General features: G+C 39.9%; 1 protein-coding gene across 1 annotated transcript in view; it reads left to right on the forward strand.

Moving 5' to 3' along the window:
• The window catches only part of cacna1ia (calcium voltage-gated channel subunit alpha1 Ia), a 163,981-nt gene that overhangs the window by 126,883 nt on the left and 15,682 nt on the right, over positions 1–21,416 (forward strand). The window contains exons 24-31 of the mRNA XM_059537517.1: positions 1,253–1,445; positions 4,884–5,035; positions 6,566–6,675; positions 7,676–7,809; positions 9,623–9,693; positions 14,700–14,778; positions 15,018–15,139; positions 20,916–21,290. Of these exons, the coding sequence (XP_059393500.1) occupies positions 1,253–1,445; positions 4,884–5,035; positions 6,566–6,675; positions 7,676–7,809; positions 9,623–9,693; positions 14,700–14,778; positions 15,018–15,139; positions 20,916–21,290 (1,236 nt within the window). The remainder of the gene's footprint in view (positions 1–1,252; positions 1,446–4,883; positions 5,036–6,565; positions 6,676–7,675; positions 7,810–9,622; positions 9,694–14,699; positions 14,779–15,017; positions 15,140–20,915; positions 21,291–21,416) is intronic.

Genomic DNA, 21,416 nt, shown 5'->3' on the forward strand with positions numbered 1-21,416 from the left:
AGTGAATGAACAGCGCTCTCTTCCACTCTCAATACCAATGGCTGAAGTGCTTTTGAGCGAGGCACTGAACCCTCAGTTGCTCCTCGGGCGCTGGATCTATAGCTGCCCACTGGTGTGTGTTCATGGTGTGTTCACTTCTCACTGCTGTGTGTGTGCACTTGGATGGGTTAAATGCAGAGCACAAATTCCGAGTATAGGTTACCATACTTGGCAAAATGTCACGACTTTCACTTTCATAAAAGCCAGTTCAGGTTTTCGCAGTGTACTTTTATTAAAAACTATATCCTGTAACGAAGATACTAAAAGTAAGCTTTAACAACTTTGTATAAAATTTAATTTATTTTCTGAATTTGTTATTTTCATACTTATTCAGTGTTAAAAGGTCTCAGGGCAAAACAAAAGTCAGTTTCTTTTTTAACAAAAATAAAGAGCTTTAAGGAATAAGCACTCAACAGTGAATATTTAATCCTGAATACACACAATCAGCTTCATGAATACTAACAGGCTTTTGGCTCTGAAGCTAAAAACAATGACTTTCAAGAGTCCTCGATTCAGAAAGCGGTACGCTTGCATCAGTTAGGGACCAGCACATAATGATTAAGTGTAGGCCTGCAGCCAGACCCTCTCACACTGGAAGAGCCCAGCGTCTCTAGGGAGTCAAACACAGGGCGGAAAAAAAAAATCTCATGGATTAAATGGCATGTGTAATTTCCCCACTGCATCGTCTCTGTCCCACCAGAGTTCACTGCAGGACATCATCTGTGTGTGAAAGCAGATGGAAATGTGCAGAGTACCGTGTGCTTTCTCATCCCATGTTTTACAATGAGCTCATTTAGACTTTGACATCTTTGTTTCACTCCACACTGCTGCTAAGCAACCAAGTAAAAGCTGCACCCAAGTTCACTTCACCATAATTTGACCAATTTCCCAAGCTTATGAGTGTCTGCATTACACAAGGCTGTGTTGATTATCTTGTTAAATTCAATTTCAGGCAGTTCCCTGTTCTGAACAGTTTCTTGTGTTGTTTTAGTAGTATTTCTGAAGAAAAGCACTGTTATTATCGTTCCTCATTGTTCTATCCACACCTTGAGGAATAACTCTTCCTGCCTGGTTTGTGCTAGGGAAGTTAATTATGCCTGAAATAATGCCTAAAGGCAGTCGCCATTCACATTTTCTTCAGAAAATCAAGTGTATATCAAGTGTTTGTTCCTAACTCTTTCATTCACCATTCTTTCTGTTTCTTTATTTTCAGCCAATAACCAATAACAACCCCTGGATGCTGCTGTACTTCATCTCCTTTCTCCTGATCGTCAGTTTCTTCGTGCTGAACATGTTTGTTGGAGTGGTGGTGGAGAACTTCCACAAGTGCCGACAGCACCAGGAAGTGGAGGAGGCCAAAAGGAGAGAGGAGAAGCGACTGAGACGCATGGAGAAAAAGAGACGGAGTAAGAAAGAGGAAAAAGAGTGGAGAGGCTGAAAGCATGTGTCGTGGAAATGGGTTTGGCCAATAAAAGAGTAATAACAATGGACAACACCACCTCTTTTTCAATTTAATATGGTCTTTTTGTTTGAGACCCTCTTTTTAGGAACAAAACAGTTCCACGGAGAGGAGAATGAAATCTATTAAGGAAAGGGGAAAGAGAGGGAAGGAAAAGAAAAGGAGTATAAATGAATATAGATTAATCGATTTGCACATAATATGCTGAACAAACAGTTTAATTCTTCAGACATCTCATAATAACATAAACCAGATGGAAATACCACACAGGTGTGTTCAGTAATGCTTCTTTCCTCTGAAGAAAACAAATCTAGTTTACGGACCAGAGAGTAGCCTTTTCGTCACTGTAGATCATTTTTATAGTACAATATTCTCTTGTCCCAATCTAATATGCAGAGATAATTGTAAGTAATCCAAAATAAGGTTGATTTTCAGAGAAGTGTGATGATATTATGTTTTAAGATGGTGCCGAGTATTGCTGCCGTGATGTGGACTGCTCCCATTTTTTTGTTCTGTGTTTAGTCTTTGTCTTACTATAAGTTTTACCAGAAACAAACTACTGGACATAAGACAACACACACCAGACAATTTCTTTCTGGTTTTTGATTATTCAGATGCTTTGTTGGATGTTTTGGTCAGAGGGGCAGCGGTCCTAGTCAATACATTTCCTTCCAAACCAAACGGATGAACTACTTCTCCTCACCTGCACAAACAAGGACTTTTCAAAATCTGCTGTATTGTGCTTCACTGAAACCTGGCTGAGTAAAGAAATTCCAAACAATGCGCTTCTCCTGCCAGGCTACCAGCTGTTCAGAACAGATCCCATTGTGGAGTAAACAGGGAAGCAGGATCGAGAATTGGTAGACTATGTTTTTACATAAATGAAGGTTGGTGTTCAGATGTAACAACTCTGAAGAAGACTCTCCTAATTTAGAGGTGCTCTTCATAAACTGTAAACCGTTCTGTTCTCCATGGGAGTTTTGCTCTTTCATATTCGTGAATGTGTACATGCCTCGGGATGTGTGCGTGAGCGCTGCGATGCAACAGCTGGCCGAACATATAACTGAAATGGAACAATGGTACCCAGACTCTCTTTTAATTATTAGTAGAGATTTTAACAAAGCAAATCTCTCCCGTGAACTGCCAAAATACAGTCAGCACGTTACATTTCCCACCAGAGACTGTAACATATTGGATCACTGTTACACAACAATTAAGGATGCATATCATTCTGTTCCACAGGCAGCTTTGGGGCTCTCTGATCACTGTTTGGGTCATCTTACACTGACCTACAGGGAGAAACTGAAATCAGCTAAACCTGCATGAAGGGCTGTTTAAAGGTGGTCTAATTAAAAAGCAAAGCGGAATTTACAAGCCTGTTTCGACCTCACTGATTGGAGTGTTTTTGAAGCTGCTGCCACGATCTGGACGAGCTCATTGAGACTTCATATATCAGTTTCTGTGAGGACACATGCATCCCCACAAGGACATTCTTAACATTCAATAAAGATAAACCATGGTTTACAGGGAAACTCAAACAGCTTCATCACATCAAAGAGGATGGTTACAGAAATGGGGATAAAATCTTGTATAACCAGGCCAGGAACAGGCTAACATAGGACATCAGAGTGGCTAAAAAGAACTTCTCTGAAAACCTGAGAAAACAGTTTTCAGCCAACAATCTGGCGTCAGTATGGACTGGTCTGAAGAACAACACCCTTTACAAATCACCAACCCCACAGTCTGTGGAGAATTAACAACTGGCTAATGATCTGAATGTGTTTTACTGATGATTTGAAAATGACCAGACTGACACCCAGCACTCAGTCTGATCTGCCCTTCACACATTCACCTCTATAGGATGGGTCTATAGGAAGCAGAAATCTAAGAAAGCTTCAGGCCTAGATGGTGTTTCTTGACTTCATACAGGTCTTCAACAAATCACTGGCACTGAGTGAAATTCCCTGCTGCTTCCAACGCTCCACCATCAATCTGATTCCCAAAAAACCACAAAATCACTGGACTTATGACCTGTCACTCTCACGTCTGTGGTCATGAAGACATTTGAGCGACTGGTCCTGGCCTACCTGAAGGACATCACTGGACCCTTGCTGGATTCTCTCCAGTTTGCCTACAGAGCAAACAGGCCTGTGGGTGATGCAGTCAACATGGGACTGCATTACATCCTGCAACATCTTGACAAAACTGGGAATTACCCAAGGATCTTATCTGTTGACTTCAGTTTGGCTTTAAATAGCATCATCACAGTTGAGGGTGTATTTTCTCCGCCAGCTGAGGAAGTTCAACCTGCCACAGGAGTTGCTAAAACTGTGTTCATCTGTAACTGTTTGGTTTAGTTCAGCTACCAAAACAGACATCAGAAGACTGCAACTGACAGTCAGGACTGCTGAGAGGATTATCAGTGCCCCTTTACCCAACATCCAAGATCTTTATATCAACAGAGTGAGGAAAAGGGCTAAGAAAATCACTCTAGACCCCAGCCCACTCTCTCTTTGAGCTGTTGCCCTCTGGCCGCTGCTACAGGGCGCTATGAACCAAAACAGTCAGACACAAGAATAGTTTATCCCCCAGGCCATATCACACCTGAATAACACATAACACCTCAGTACTACACATCTGTAAATAACTTAATAAACCTTCATCTGTCAATAGCACTTATGCACATTCACAGTTCTGTCTATGGATATTTTTCCTTTTCCTTTTTCTGTTTTATTACTTTTTATTATTACTTTATTGTCTAACTTTATGTATGTCTGCACTTTGTTTGTATTTTCTTTACCAGAAGCTGACAAATTCCTTGCGTATGAACACACTTGGCAATAAAGTGTGTTCAAAAGTGTGAAGTGTGGCTCTGTAGCTCTATCAAACAAACCTTTTAGTTTGAGCCTCGCAGTGTAGCAACATTGGCTGAACCAGTGGAATGAGTTTAGGGGAGGGACTATGTGTTTGAGTGTTATTGTAGTGTTAATGAAACCTGTTTGGATTCTATTTGTTGACTTTAGAGATGATGCCAACAGAGGACCCCAGATGATGCTAACCCTGAAACAACAAACAGAACTAACAAATATTGTGATTGCATCATATAATAATTGCTGTTAATAATGTTCATCGTCTGGTTGACTACGTCTTGTATTGATTTTTCTGAAAATTCCTGTCATATGCACATAATCTGACAGTCACCACTTATAAGCTACTACTAAATATTGTAGAAACTTAATTTTCTGTAAAGTTGCTTTGTAATGATTTGTATTGTAAAAAGCGCCATACAAATAAACTTGAATTCAATTGAACTTTACACACTTCAGCTTTATATATTTGTTGTCAAAATGTGCTCATTCTAAACTGATCTGTTTGTTTCACTCAGAGGCCCAGAAGTTGCCCTACTATGCCAGTTACAGTCACGTGCGACTGATGATCCACACCCTGTGCACCAGCCACTACCTGGACATCTTCATCACCTTCATCATCTGTGTAAACGTTGTGACTATGTCTCTGGAGCACTACAGCCAGCCTCATGTAAGATCAAATGTAGACTTCACTCTCTAATACAGGGTTTCTCAAACTTTCAACTATAAGTCAGTTTGACTTCTGTATAGTATAAGTTCGGTAAGAAAATGGTTGGTAAGAAACATGGTGATCAAAAAACATTTATTATTATTAGCGATGAAAACAGCCGTGCTGCTTAATATTTTTTTGTGGAGACTGTGACACTTTTTTAGGATTCTTTGATTAATAGTTAAAAAGAACACTATTGGAAATTGAATAAAAAAAATTACATCTTTACTGTCACTTTTCATCAGTTTAATTCATCCCTGTTAATTTAAAGTAGAAATTTATTTTTAAAAGAATTCTTACTGACCCCAATTTTTTTTCAAATAGTTTGAGCGTGTGTGTATATATACAGTCAAGTGAAAAAGAAAGTACACCCTATTTGACTTCCATGGATTTCTGTATCTAATACAGACATAAAAACATGTCATCTGGTACTTAGCATGTCTTAAAATTTGGAGAAAGAAATCTCAGATGAACATCACATGAAATATCATACCGTGTCAATATAATATAATAAATGCAACAATAAAGCCAATAAGGAAAAGCAATTGTTCACAAACTATAAGGACACCCTATGATTCAGTTACCTGTAGATCCACTTTTATCAGCAATAACTTGAAGTAATCATTTTCTGTATGACTTCATCAGTCTCTCACATCGTTCTGGTCTTCCACTTGTGAATAATCTTCCTCACTGTGGAATGATGGACTTCGAGGTGTTTGCAAATGGCCATATTACCCTTCCCAGGTTGATGGCAGTAACGATTGCTTCTCTAAGATCATTGCTGATGTTTTTTTTTTCTTCGTTTTTTCTTTGGCATTGTTTGGCAACACACACCTGAAGGATCCAAAACTGCTGCTTTTATAGAGGTGCTAACAGTTGCTGATATTTAAATAGCAGTGTCTGAACATTATTTAGCGTCTTATTTCGTATGTTAACTGTAAGGGTGTCCTTATTTGTCACCCATGGCTTTTCCATTTTGGCCTTGATTTAGTTGAATAAAAAATGACATGGTTTGATATCTGATGTGTTTTTTTAAGACCTGCCAAGGACCAGATGATTGTTTTATTATGTTCTGATACGGAAAACCATGGAAATCAATAGGGTGTCCTTTCTTTTTCACAGGAGTGTATTTATACAGCCATCATTGCTGATTTGGCTGTATATCACTTTGCATCCGTGATTTCTGTGAGACTTTTTTTATTCACAATTCAGAAGTTTCCCACAGTCCCTCTGGCGATTTGACACCCTGGGGGTCCATGAATTCGAGAAACTCTGCTCTAAAAATTAATGCATGCAGCTTGTCTCAAATTATTAAGCTTTACCTGAACATTCATAGAATACTTGATATTGTTATATGGCTAATGTAAAAATGACTGGTTTGGCTGACTCTATGAACCCGAGGTGAAAGTCTTCTAATCATTCACACCTCTTTTATTCTCTTCCTCTGTCTCTCTGGCTTCCTCTGCGTCTGTATGTTTCCTTTCCCCCCAGTCTCTGGAGATCGCACTCAAGTACTGTAATTATTTCTTCACCAGCACCTTTGTGCTGGAAGCTGTCCTGAAGCTCATTGCATTTGGCTTCCGACGTTTCTTCAAAGACAGGTACTCAGTTCATTCCCCTTCTCACCTTTCATCTCCTCATGTTTCCTCTCCACCGATCGCTAATTGATTTAATGAATTCATTAGATGTCGATTCCACCTGACTGAATCCTCTTAGTTTGTTCTCTAGAGTCACTGGAGGGTGTGTTATTGGCAAACTGTTGCATCTGCTGTTGCATTCATGGTGCAGATAGAAATGAAATTAGCCCTGCGTGATGTTAATACAACAAAGCGCAGCAGACTACAGTGAAGAGCAAGAGCGAACGTGGTTATTTGTCTCAAGGGTTTAATGAAATCTCTCTCCTGTGTTTGTTTCCCTAATAGAACTCCTACTTATCATTAGGTTGCCTACGAGAGCGTTAGCTCTGGCTTGTCATAAACCAAAACTGACATGTATCGAGGTGCATTGAGCAAGCACAGAGTGTAAACATCCTGGCATTTTGTAGCTTTATTAGAATATATGGTATTGACCCATTTAAAAGAGTAAAAAAAAAAAACTGGCTCAGACCGCAGTGCACTTTGTCTTTTTTATTCATGCATATTCGGGTCTGACACCAGAAAGCTTTCAACAAGCCATTATTTATAGTTGTAGCTTTCTATGCCTCTTAACTAGGTCACAATTACGAGCTGGATGGCAGAGGTGTGTGCACACAGGTGTGCTGCGGCTGGTTCCAGCATCGCAGATGTGGGCGACTGTGATTTGTGCTGTAGTGTAAAAACGAGCCGTCCCTCGTCCTGCATTAGTGAATGAGGTCACTTTTGCTGGAGTGGGTCCTTAATTCTCCCTAATTGGGTGTTATTAAGTGGTCCCCAGCAACAATTCAGGTCCCAAGCCGCCTGTTTGACCAGACCGTGCTTCAGATGTTAATTTCTTTTAAGCCACCTCTCTGGAGGAATAAATGAACAGAGTGGAATGAAAATAGAGGGGAAGGTTGGATTTAGAGTGCATGAAAGTTGAATTTTTGCATTACTGAGCAAATCTGTCCCTTGTGGATGTGTGCAGGTGGAACCAGCTGGATTTGGCTATAGTGCTGCTGTCAGTCATGGGCATCACTTTGGAGGAGATCGAGATCAGTGCTGCCCTGCCCATCAACCCCACCATCATACGCATCATGAGGGTCCTGCGCATCGCACGTGGTTAGTTACACAAACACAGACACTGACCACTGGCTAACAGCACTCATCATAGCTGCTGCTGGACGTTTCAGCACCCATAAATACATAATAGAATAGTCATACCCCAAAAAATATGTACTTAAATAAACTTTCCTCATGCTGGCCGAAAAGAGAGACTTCAGTAAGATACCTAAGGTTTTTTTTTTTTTTTTTCATGATGGTCGACCAGTCATCCCATAACCGACTTTTGGATTAGTGAGGCCAACTAGTTTATCTAGATTTTTCTGTTTATGTAGTTTATAAAATAATGAGATATCACATAAAAATAAAGATGCCAGTTATATATATATATATATATATATATATATATATATATATATATATATATATATATATATATATATACTGTATATTACTGGCATCTTTTTTTATGTCCAAAAATCTTATCTCCAAAAATGAAAATATAAAATAATGGTATATTTCTGTATTTATATTTATTATTCATTATTATTATTATTATTTATATATTTATATATTCTTCTTCTTCTTTTTTAATATATATATATATATATATATATATATATATATATATATATAATATATTTTTATTTAATTATTTATGTTACATACAAGAACAAACTGTTTTTTACTATAGTCAGTGAAAACTTTTACTTTTAGTGATATATATATATATATATATATATATATATAAATAAATTACATGCAGTATGATTGGTGTATTCGAATATCAGTGGAGCAAGCTGAACCTCTTGCTCTTGAAGCAAGAAATATTTCTGTAGCCCACATCAGGTCATGTTCAGATAAGACTGAAATCCTAGAATTGCCGCTGCCACACATCCATTCTGCCGTAATCTCCGTGAGTGCTTATTGTCACACACCACAGCCATTACTCTCCTGACTTTTATCTTTCTTTAATTTATTTTAAGTCCTTTTTCGTTTTTATTGAGTGGCAAGTAGCAAAGGAACAGGAAATGATGGGGAGTGAGAGAAGGAATGAGCCTTTGAAATGTTAGGAGCCAGATTTGAACTTGATCCCCCACATGAGCACCACAGCCAAATGTATTTTAACATATCCGCCAATCTTTTTTTTCTGTTATCCTAATAAATGACAAAAATCTATTTGTTTTGTCTGCAGTGTCCTCCAGATCAGATCAAGGGGCTTTATATCCAGTCTCAGCACACTGTTTAATCTTTTAATCAACCAGCCATCCTGAAATAAAAATGAGTTTCCTTCATGTACAGAATATCGTAACAAAAAGTTGCTTTAATACTCATCTCCAGTGCCAAATTCAATTTGTCTCCCAAAATCTCTAATTTTCTCCTCCCCATTTGCCTCTAACACCTGATCAGTGGCCCGTGTGTTGATAAGCCCCTAATAGCCAATGAGTCTTACGTTCGCCTCATTACCCAATACGAGGCTTAGAAATATCGACTCCATCATACCAAAATGGTATTTTGCACAGGTCAGTGGTGCTGTATTATTTAGGATTGATCTGTTTGTCAAGAGTTTAATCTAGTATTTAATCCTGCTGTTGTCCACAGCCATCACTGAGTCAGTGTGCCATCACTCTACATCTGTATGAAGAGAGGGCAGCAGTGTGAGGGTTTAATTTTAGCCCTGACCTTTTCCTTCTCTCCTCATTAGCCGTTTAGACTGGAATTAAACCAAGGTGGGGGGGGGGGGGGGGTCCTTGTCTGTTATCGGCCTCTTTGTTTTTCTTCTTCTGAAATGATCAACGCCTCGTAGACATGCACACACACTGAGCTGTCTTGTTGAACTCTCTGTAACTCTCTTTCTTGCTCTCTCTGACAGTGCTAAAGCTGTTAAAGATGGCCACGGGAATGAGAGCGCTGCTGGATACGGTGGTTCAAGCCCTGCCACAGGTGATTATATCACTATGAACCTCCCTGATGAAGCATTGCATTGTCACCCCACCCCCTTTTAGTCATATTTTGGCTTGAGCAGAGGATGTCATCCAAGCAGTGTCGACAACAAGCACAGGCTGCTCATTGGCCCATGAAATTTGGTGATTCATAGAACCACAAACTCACTTAGGACAGATAATAACCCCAAAGCAAGAATAAAGTGCCTGCTTTTGTATACACACACACACACACACACACACACATTCATCTTGTTCATTGCCTTTTCAACTGGGAAACATTAATAATAAACTTTATTTTTATATCACATCTTTAAAGGTAGCTTTAAAGCACAAGATAAAATCAAATAAAAAATAAATTAAAAAGGAATGAGTCCAATAAAAGCGCCTAAAGAAGTTGAAACTCTTTGAAATTTTTTATCGCCCATGTAAGTTTGAGGAATAGTTTGAAGAAAGATGACAGGTAATGTGAAAAGAAATGGGTTCAGACACACACACACACGCGCACGCACGATTCATAAAGCAATCCTTTCATAATCAAACATACAGAATGCTGTTGCTGTCTATGTAGTCACAGAGTGGTGACTGCTTGAGGAAAGAGCTGCTGGCTAGACATCTCCAGGGTGGAGTAAAGCGTCACACCTCTGTGGGGATCGATCCCTTGTTCATTACTGCTGGGCCCAATGTCTTATCCCCATGGCATCTGTAGGGTAATTAACGCTGCAGCTGATTAAAGAGCCACTCAGGCACACAGTTCTTATTTAGTACATCTTTCCAGAAACTCTTGTGCATTTCCATTACAACTCTCTTACAGATACTGTTCATTCCCTGTAGGCTTCAGATTGGCTTTTATAGTTTAGCCTATATTATTTAACCTTCTTATGGTCTTCTTATAGATTTAGTTTTGCATACACATTTTACAGGACTGCAATTTTTAATATAAATAGACAATAGTTTTATTCAGAGATATGCTTAACTGGTTTATTTAAAAAAGGATCACCTGAATGTATTGTGTTAATCTTAAATGTTGTTAACAGTTAAATTTACATTTACATATATTCATTTAGCAAACGCTTTAATCAAAAGCAATTTATAAATAAGGAATACAGGTGATTCATCACATGAAGACCACAAAGACAGCCTTGCTGCTGATATGGTGTTTAAAAATTACAAATAAATAATAGATGCAGTTTTGCAGTAGACACACCTTAAGCCAGAGATGTACACTACTGTTCAAAACTCTGGGTTCTGGAAGATTTTTTTTAAAGAAGTGTCTTATGATCACCAAGGCTGCATCTTTTTACATTCAAAAACACAGTAATATTGTGTAATATTATTATAATTTAAAATTATTCTTTTCTAATGTTATATATATATATATATATTTAGCAGACGCTTTAATCCAAAGCGACTTACAGATGAGGACAGTGGAAGCAATCAAAAACAACAAAAAGAGCAATGATATATAAGTTCTATAACAAGTCTCAGTTAGGTTAACACAGTACAGTACACCTAGCATGGGATTTTAAATAATATAATATAAAGAAAACAGATAGAATAAAAAAAGAATAGAGCAAGCTAGTGTTAGAGGTCTTTGCACATACACACACACACATACAATTGCATAATTAATGAAAAGAAAATAGAATATAAAAAGATTAGAAAGGTAGTTAGATTTTTTTAAAGAATAGAATTAGAATAGTGAGTGTTAAAGTTAGAGGGTCAAATAAAGTTGGAAGAGATGTGTTTTAAGCCGATTCTTGAAGCTGTCCGGATAGAGTTGGGGAGGTCATTCCACCAGGAGGGAACATTTAATTTAAAAGTCCGTAAAAGTGACTTTGTGCTTCTTTGGGATGGCACAATCAAGCGACGTTCACTTGCAGAACGCAAGCTTCTAGAGGGCACATAAGTCTGAAGTAACAAATTTAGGTAAATGGGTGCAGAGCCAGTGGTAGTTTTGTAGGCAAACATCAATGCCTTGAATTTTATATGAGCAGCTATTGGAAGCCAGTGCAAATTTATAAACAGAGGTGTGACATGTATTCTTTTTGGCTCATTAAAAATTAATCTTGCTGCCGCGTTCTGAATTAATTGTAAAGGTTTGATAGAATTGGCTGGAAGACCTGCCAAGAGAGCATTGCAATAGTCCAGCCCGGACAGAACAAGAGCTTGAACAAGGAGTTGTGCAGCATGTTCCGAAAGAGAGGGCTTGATCTTCTTGATGTTGAATAAAGCAAATCTTCAGGATCGGACAGTTTTAGCAATGTGGTCTGAGAAAGTCAGCTGATCATCAATCATAACTCCAAGGCTTCTAGCTGTTTTTAAAGGAGTTATGGTTGATGTGCCTAACTTGATGGTGAAATTGTGATGAAATGATGGGTTTGCTGGAATCACAAGCAGTTCTGTCTTGGCAAGGTTGAGTTGAAGGTGATGGTCCATCATCCAGGAAGAAATGTCTGTTAGACAAGCTGAGATGCGAATAGCTACTGTCGGATCATCAGGATGGAATGAGAGGTAGAGTTGAGTGTCATCAGCATAGCAGTGGTATGAAAAGCCATGTTTCTGAATGACAGAACCTAATGATGCCATGTAGACAGAGAAGAGAAGTGGTCCAAGAACTGAGCCCTGAGGCACCCCAGTAGTTAGATGTTGTGACTTGGACACCTCACCTCTCCAAGATACTTTGAAGGACCTATCTGATAGGTAAGACTCAAACCATTGAAGTGTGGTTCCTAAGATGCCTTTTGCCAGTAGGGTTGATAGGAGGATCTGGTGGTTAACCGTGTCAAAAGCAGCGGACAGATCAAGAAGGATAAGTACTGAAGATTTGGATTCCGCTCTTGCCAGTCTTAGAGCTTCAGCAACTGAGAGCAAGGCAGTCTCAGTTGAATGTCCACTTCTGAAGCCAGATTGGTTGCTGTCAAGTAGGTTGTTGTGTGTGAGACATGTAGAGACTTGGTTGAACACAGCTCGTTCAAGTGTTTTTGCAATGAAAGGAAGAAGGGAAACTGGTCTGTAGTTCTCTAAAAGAGATGGATTGAGGTTGGGTTTTTTAAGTAGTGGAGTTATACGTGCCTGTCTAAATGATGAGGGAAAAACACCAGTGTGGAGGGATGTGTTGATGATGTGAGTGAGTGCAGGTACAACTGCAGGAGAAATGGCTTGAAGGAGATGAGACGGAATAGGATCAAGCGGGCAAGTTGTAGGGTGATTAGAAAAGATGAGTTTTGGGACTTCTGCCTCAGAGTGAAGAGAAGGATGTAAATGAGTGTAAGTTTGCTGGTGATAAGCGCTTGACTGATTGTGGTGTGGAAAATTGTGCACTAATGTGTTTAATTTTATTAATGAAAACGTTGCAAAGTCATCAGCTATTAGAGATGAAGCAGGAGGGGGAGGAGGAGGACAAAGAAGTGAGGATAATGTTTTAAAAAACCGTGCGAGAGTTAGACGAATTGTTAATGTTGTACTCTAATACTCTAATCTTCAGTGTCACACAGTCTTTCAGAAAACATTTGAATATGCTGATTTGCTGCTTAAGAAACAAAGTCATTAATAAAACAGTTAAATCAGTGATCCTCTTTTTCATGAATCTTTGAATAGAAAGTTCAAAAGAACAGTATTTATTTGAAAGATGAAGCTGCCTAACCATGATTTTGCGCATTACAGGCTTGTAAAACCCTTCCAATCATACCACCATAGGCTCATTGTAGATTTGCCGGAGAGGCTAACTTAAGGAACAAAACAATTTAGCAGTATTGCAGCTTTTACACAAGCAGCCTGGTTCTGTTAAGTCGTAATGTTTCCCCTAACATCTTGAAGCCAGAATGTCTTTGTTATTTTGTAGCATTGGTTTGTAGCTTTGATAGGCCATTACTTAGCATTAAATGGTAATAAACTCAGCTGTTGTTTTATCATACCCGCTGGCACGCTGCATAAAACGACACGACCAACCGCATTCATGTAACTATACAAATTACATTAGTACGATCTAAGATGATTGTTTTATTCACCAGTTTATGCACGTTTATAGCTCCCTCACACTGTTTTCTTAATTAGCAGCACTTTAAACTAGCTGTTAGCGCCTGTGCTATATTCTTTGTCGCCTTCGGCTTTATCTCATCTCTTTGTTTTGAGATGCCTGTGCTGTAGTGGACACACCCTGAAGTCCCAGACACATATTGTTGACAGGCTAGTGTGTTAGCGTTAGCGTGGTGAGCCTAGCTCTGGCTACATGAGGACACAGCTCATTTGCTCCATTAAGAGAGTTAATTCTGTTCCAGAGCTGAACCTCTGACATGACTGCCGGTTCCATCCATCATTTATGAGCTTTTTGTTAAATCACAAATTTGTTCTGCTTCATTTTGCTTCAGGGGAACAGGTACAGACTGTGTCTCCTGAGAGACTCAAATTGCAGGGGCAGAGACATTAAAATGTACATTACATTGATTTTTGTTATTGTTACGTCTGTTCCAGGCACTTCTTCCATCTGTATTTAACTGCAGTGTAATGTTTTATCTTAGAAACACTGCAAAAATAATTTTCCCCTTTCTGTTTTAGAGAAAAATGTGTAAACATTGTTATAACATGAAATATATATTCAAAAAGCAAATCTGCATGAATTTAGTTAGGTTGAAACATAAAACGAGGGGTGATGTTTTTTTATTGAGGCACTGTGGGGTTAATGTGAGGGTAAAGGTGTTTTACTTGGAACTGTGATCCATCTTCTTTGAACTATAGAAAAGAACATTAATGTTTGCACTGAATGCCGGGCAGCCCCATTTAGCGATTTAAGATTAGAGAGATTTAGTCTAAAACTTCAACATTTTGCCCACTAGCTTTAGCTCAATTCAGATTGTGGTACCGCTATTGGCTGTTAATTGTTATTTGCATGGGTAAAAGCATCTGCTAATTGATTCAGTGTTACTATATGACGGCCTGCTTGCCTGTATTTTGTGTCAAGGATTGAGTGCATGTGCGCTGGTTTCAGTCTTGATTGGTGTGTTTCAGGTGGGGAACCTTGGCCTCCTCTTCATGCTGCTGTTCTTCATTTATGCTGCACTGGGGGTGGAATTGTTTGGAGAGCTGGGTAAACACATACTACTCTTCTTTTACTCCTGTTGATGCTTATTATCATTCAAAATCCCATTCTCTCTCTGTCTCTACCTCACTGGTTTTCTGTCTGTTCAAATCTTCTGAATTCAAAGCTGAATTTGGCATGACTGCATAGGTACCATTGAGACAAAACATTTAGGTGATGATAAAAATTCACAAAACAAAGTATTCAACAATACAAACTCTCTCTATGGCTCTGTCTGTTCTCTGCAGTGTGCAACGAGGACTACCCATGTGAGGGCATGAGTCGGCATGCCACCTTTGAGAACTTCGGCATGGCGTTCCTCACCCTGTTCCAGGTCTCTACCGGGGACAACTGGAATGGCATAATGAAGGTACAACTGAAAAAAAACATAGTACGAGTGTCACTTTATTATAAAAAAAGGTTAGGGACAGTTAGTTAAATGAAGGTTTTAAAATTTGACCCAAACAAATACAGTAAAAAACTGTCTCAGGTTACGTATGTAACCATAGTTCCCTGAGTAGGGAACGAGACACTGCGTCCTCTAGGGGCCGCTTTGGGGAACACCTCGTCGTGACCCGTGTCTGAAGCATACATTGAAAAAACACCAACTTGTTGGCCGGCGACAGCCTCCGACGTCACTACCGGCGCGACTATAAATGAGCACCGGGAGAGCATGTCACTATCTGCTTCATCTGAAGCTTGCGTCCGAAGCATGTCAGGGAGCTAGAGGACGCAGTGTCTCTTTCCCTACTCAGGGAACTATGGTTACATACGTAACCTGAGACATAGGCGCCGATTTATGTTTTTCTCCGTGGGTGCTCAAGGGCGCACGCCATTTAAAAGGCCTCGGCCCAGGGTAGAGCTGAAGGCTTGGAATCAGGAAAGATTCCTTTAAAGGGATATGGCTAAGAACCTAGTATTTCTACCAAGTCTTGCCTGTCACACAGGGGCTACCTCTAGCTTACGCATAAGCTTGCTGAAAGAGCTGTCTCGACAGTTCTCTAGTAGCAACACCCTGTTTAGATGGGTATCCGAGGATACATAGGTGGAGTGGCGCCCAAGATGAACAGGGCTTTTACCAACTCAAGAAAGGGCACGAAGCAACCGCGCGAAGCCCTCACCATATAGGATTTTAGAAAGAACGCAGAATACTAGCGTGCGAACTTACCACAGTGTGGATTTCAGAAAGTGTGCAAAGACTTCACGTGCACACTTACCATAGCATGGATTTTCAAATACTGTTCTAAGGAGGGGCTCTCGTGGCACTCTGATAGAGCAGCTCATAGATGGAATGTTGCATCTCAAAACAGTATGATTGAGAGTCATCAACTCGATCTATGGAAACAATACTGGAGCGCTTTGGGGAAAAAAACAGAGAACTCAGTCTCATATGAGAGGAGAACTCCGAGCTCAGAGTAGCGCGCTTATAGGCGACCCTTTTTTTTGGAAAAAGGGGAGCGCTGCTAAGTTACGACTAGAATCACCCAAATAGCCCCTCATATAGAGGGAAGTGATGCTTGAGGTGTAGAAACAAAAACACACTGGCTGAATGGAGCCCAAGGAACCAAGGTCTAATCATCTCAAGAAAGGGAACGAAGCGGAGCGCGTAACCCTTATCGTACAAGATTTCAGAAAGTTTGCAGAGTCTTGCGTGCAAACTTACCACTTGTGGATTTTTAGAAAGTGCGCAAACTGTCACGTGCACACTGACCACCATGTGGTTTTGAGAAAGTGCACAAAGCTTAGCGTGTGTACTTAAAGATTCCTAAGCATCGCAGAGGCGCTGAATCTCACGGGAGGGGCAAGCTCAATTTTACAAACCTCGGGCGAGGGGAGCTTCACCTGAGGCAGCATATATAAGAAGACTTCTGTAACTGCCACCTCCACTTCCCGCTAGATGCAACAGCACTCCTAAGCGGCCAGGAGACCCCTCGGGATGACCTGGCCGGACATCCATAAAATTCCCTGCAGTTCTGTGCCAGGCCTGATGATCAAGGAGGCTCCCTCAGAAACCTGTGATCTCAGCCGCCTAATACCGGAACATGAATCCGGATGGCTGGTGCTGGCGAGTGTTTAGTAAACACTGTATCTGAGCACTGCAAAAGGAAACTCACAGAGTTTATTAGTAGACACGTAACCTCCAGCAATTAAATAGACATAAGTATATACAGAGAGGGTTACATTTACTCACCCACCCTCCTGCGCTGGAGCCCCGCTCAAGGGGCGCCTCCTTTTAGTCTGGACCATCAGTCAGGTGGTTGCTATGAACATAGAACCATAAAAACATTATAGGTCCAGCATAGGAGACTGTTATGCGAGAGGTTTCCACCTAACTTCGATCAGGTGGAGAGCTGGTGGTTACAGGGGAATTAGGAAGGGGAGGATAAAAGCAGAAGTTAACCCTCTGAAGTCGATTAACGCATATACGCATCATGAGGCTATTTTTTCCTGATAACCTCTTAGACTCCAGAGGGTTAAAAATCCCCAAAGGGAACGAGTAGATACCTCGGTATCACTCTGATTCGGACGAGAACGTTGCCTCATCTAGATCATACCCCTTAGGTTCTGCTTACCTCCTCTTGACCCACGATTCCTCTAACCCCTGCCCGCAGGTGGGGGAGGAGCACGAGTTGCGACACTAGCCATCTGTGCCTGTCTTTGATCCTCAGATCGGGACAGGCCAGGACCCCTATGTTGTTCGGGCTCAGACCTGGACCTTCGTGGAACGAAGGATCTGAAAGCAGCAGAGTGCGCCTTCGTCTACCTGAACTTCTCAAATCGCCGTCTCAATGGAAATACCGAAAAGCTCAGAAGGCTAAACCTGAGCATCGAGAAGAAAGCATTTTCTTTCCTCCCGATGTCTGCCAGGTTCATCCACAGATGTCTCTCCGCTGCCACCATGGCCGTCATAGTCCTGCCCATTGAAATCATTCCCTCATAGCCACTTTCACGCATCACCTCGATGTCAGCAGATTACTTTCATGCCGAAACTGATGGATGTGAGAAGAAAACGGCATCTTTCATTTCTTTTTAATCTCTGTATGGAGATCATGCAGAAATAAAAGGCTCACCTGAGCTGGAGGGTTATGGTCAAAAGGTAATTTTCGCTCAATAACCTCCAACAGCTCTACATACGCAGTGCAGGAGAATTGAGAAGGCTCAGCCTCAGCTTTTTCACCATCCTCAAATATCTCCTGCTTTTCCTGGGTAAAAACCCAGCAGAGCACTAACCTCAGTATCAGAAAGTGTTAAAGATATAACATCCTGCCGAGGCTCTCTCTCTCGTCCGCCGCCCTTCTTTCTTTTTTTTTTTTTTACGAGCGCGAAAGGGAAAGTCCCTCTTTAAACCATTCAGACAGATCCACCTGTATTCTCACGAGCCCCTAGAGGACATAGTTCGAAGTTCCCTCGAAAGGGAACTGCAATGTTGTGAAATTTTATTACAATTTAAAATAAAGGGTTTCTATTTTAATATATTTTAAAATGTTATTTGGAAATCTTGGAGCTTTTGGAAATCATTCTGAAATGCTGATTTGCTGCTTAAGAAACATTTTTATCAATGTTAAAAATAATATTTTTGTGTAAAGCACGGTACATTTTTAAGTTACATTATAAATGTTTTTGCTGTCACTTTTAATCAATTTAATGTGTCATTGCTTAATAAAAGTATACATTTATGTTAAATAAATCAGTTACTACAAATCATACTGTCACCAATCTTTTTAATGTCAGTGTAGTTGCACAGATGACCAGACATGGAGAATACTTATCTAATGATTATGAATTATTCAGTGGCTAAATATTGACCATCATAGGCTCATGTTTATGAGCTGAACAGTCATTCTTGCTGTCTGTTTCAAGATCTTAAATGAGCTGGCATGTTTAATTTGATATCTTCATCCCTACATCTGCCACTGTTGTTCCTGGGATTTTGTAGATTAGTGGATAAATGCATGGATCAGCAGTTCAAAACCAAATATAGTTTAGATTCGAATTCAAGACCATAATAAACAGAGCCATAATTGCATTAGGCTTATACTGCAAAATCAAAATGAATACATTTCTTTGCATTTTACTTTATTATTCCACCATAAAACATAGAACATTGCTGATGTCACTTTCTGGCACTGAAGAGAACTGAAGAGACAGCTCAGCAAAATATTCCAATGTATAATACCATATTCCAATGCTGTATCTGCATTCATTATAGCACAAAAAAACAAAACCAAATGCGGTAAAAACTTTTTATTGTATTTTTTATTGCTTTTTCTGTATAAGATATAACACTGCCATCTCATAAAGTGATGCAGACCAAATCAGCCCTGGCAAAAGGTGCCCATCGTAAGTGATTAGCACCCATTAAGCACAGAATATTCAACAGAGGAAGCTGACAACTAGACACTTAAGAAACATTCACAAGCAAAACGCTTAAGGTTTCTGATGTTTCACGGCAGAAAAGAGACCAGGATAGGTTGCCATGAGGAGTGCTTTGAGGTAGCCGCTTATAAATCTACAATGTTACAGTCTTTTCTCACCATTTTTCTGCACTTTTCTTGGTCCCTCCTTTTGCTTCATAGGGTATTTCTTCATAGCCTCTTTCATCATTGCTTCTCTCGTCTTTCTGTGTCGTTCTCGTCTTTAATACACTTGTCTTTGAGGAATGAGTTCTTATCAGCCTGTGTAAAGACAACCTGCCACATTTCATCTCCTCTCCCTCAAACCTGCCATTTATATGAGAGGTATATGATGGAAGAAATACCAGCTCAGCATATTCAGTGCAGTAGTAAAGCGCACCAGAATAAATGAGAACACATTGGCGTGATATCAATGTGTAACGCCCCGCACACACCAGAGGGTGGGTTTGATGGAGGGTGACAGGCTCCCCCATTAGGCACACACACAATGAGTTTTATGGTTGACTGAGGCTTGCAGTGGTCTCCTGGAAGCTAAAGCACCATAATCAGAGCTGTAAATTACAAGCCGAGTTCTTACATACCTGCAGAGAATCCACCGCCCCGAACCTCAACCACACGCATGATTGGCCAAGCAAAATTACTGCCAGAGCCTGCGTCCAGCTGCCTCTCACTCACGGCAGCTTTGGAGGGGGGAAAAAAGTCTTTGTTATATCAAAATAAATTTACTTTCTGGAATTTGTTCCTATTGTTCCTATAGCTCATGCTAATCAAACTGCAGATGATAAGAGGAGGAAGGGGAAGATAGTTGTCACACTAACTGGTGATCTGCCGCCTCTAGGAACTTCAGGTCATGGAAAATGGTTTTATAATGGCTAGAGTTTGTTCGCTGTAATTAGTATTATTTTCAGAAATGGGTGTCAAGTGTTCAGTGCACAGCCACACTGCTATTAAACAGCAACACAATGTAAAAAGTTCAGAATTTTTTGATGATAAAGTTTTAATGCATTTTTAAATACAATTTTAATAAATAAAAAAATTTTATCCCATGGTGGAAACAAGCTTACATAGACTTGTATTGTATTGTATTTTATATTATGTTTGTTTAAGAGAATATGTGAATTGAATTACTTTTTCTTACCCCATTCGAACATAAACATTTTAAGTTGAAACACCACTTGTTATGCTTATTATTTTAAAGAGTAAATGTCTTATTTTAAATAATTTTTTCCTCTAAAAAAAATAAAAACAATCAAACAATCGACTTATTACAGTGCAGTTTATCAAGTGTAATGTCTCATTATTGGATACCAAGTACTCAGCACACAACTAAATTGCTGTTAAATAACATTTCCATAAAATAAAAAAAGTTATTTGGTATTATTGACCAATCAGACACAGTGCAAAAATCATTTAATCAGTATTTTTGTCTTGTTTTCTAGTATAAAATGTTTTTTTTTTCAGTTAAATAATCTTAATAAATAAAGTATTTTAAGGATGTATTTTTAAATAATATTTTAAGAATGTTTCGCTATTTTTACTTGAAAACAAGACAAAACCTCTGATTATAGAAATGCTGATCACTGGAGTCCTTCAATGAAAATAGATCTAAATGAAGTGTGATCAAGTATTGCAGATCTGTATACATATATACCAAGTCAAAGGAACTGAGCATAACTAACTGTGATAAAAAGTTCAAATATCTTTATCGTAACTCTCTCTTCAATCCTGTAGGACACTCTTCGAGAATGCCCAGCGGGCGAATACACCTGTAATCCCAGCCTACAATTCATCTCTCCGTTGTACTTTGTGAGCTTCGTGCTCACGGCCCAGTTCGTTCTCATCAATGTGGTCGTGGCAGTGCTGATGAAACACCTGGACGATTCCAACAAAGAAGCCCAGGAGGAGGCAGAGATGGATGCGGAGATTGAACTGGAACTGGCCCAGGGAACGCTCTGCTGCATCGGAGGAGGGGGGTCTGGAGTGGAGAGGAGCAGTGGGGGGCATCAGGGGGCTGGACCCAGCTCTACTGTTCCACCTCACTCCCCAAGCACACTCCCAGGGGTTCACAAGCCCAACAGCGCCAGGAAACTCTACTCACCAGCCCAGGTACGAGTCCGACACATACAGTGATGGCAGGGGATGGATGGATGAACAGATTAGTGATGGAGGAATGCATTCATAAATATTATGATTCGGTTCGATGGTAGATGAGAGATTGGGCTATTAGGCATT

The sequence above is a fragment of the Carassius carassius genome, chromosome 1 (assembly GCF_963082965.1).
Source record: "Carassius carassius chromosome 1, fCarCar2.1, whole genome shotgun sequence".
Classification (NCBI taxonomy): Eukaryota; Metazoa; Chordata; class Actinopteri; order Cypriniformes; family Cyprinidae; genus Carassius; species Carassius carassius.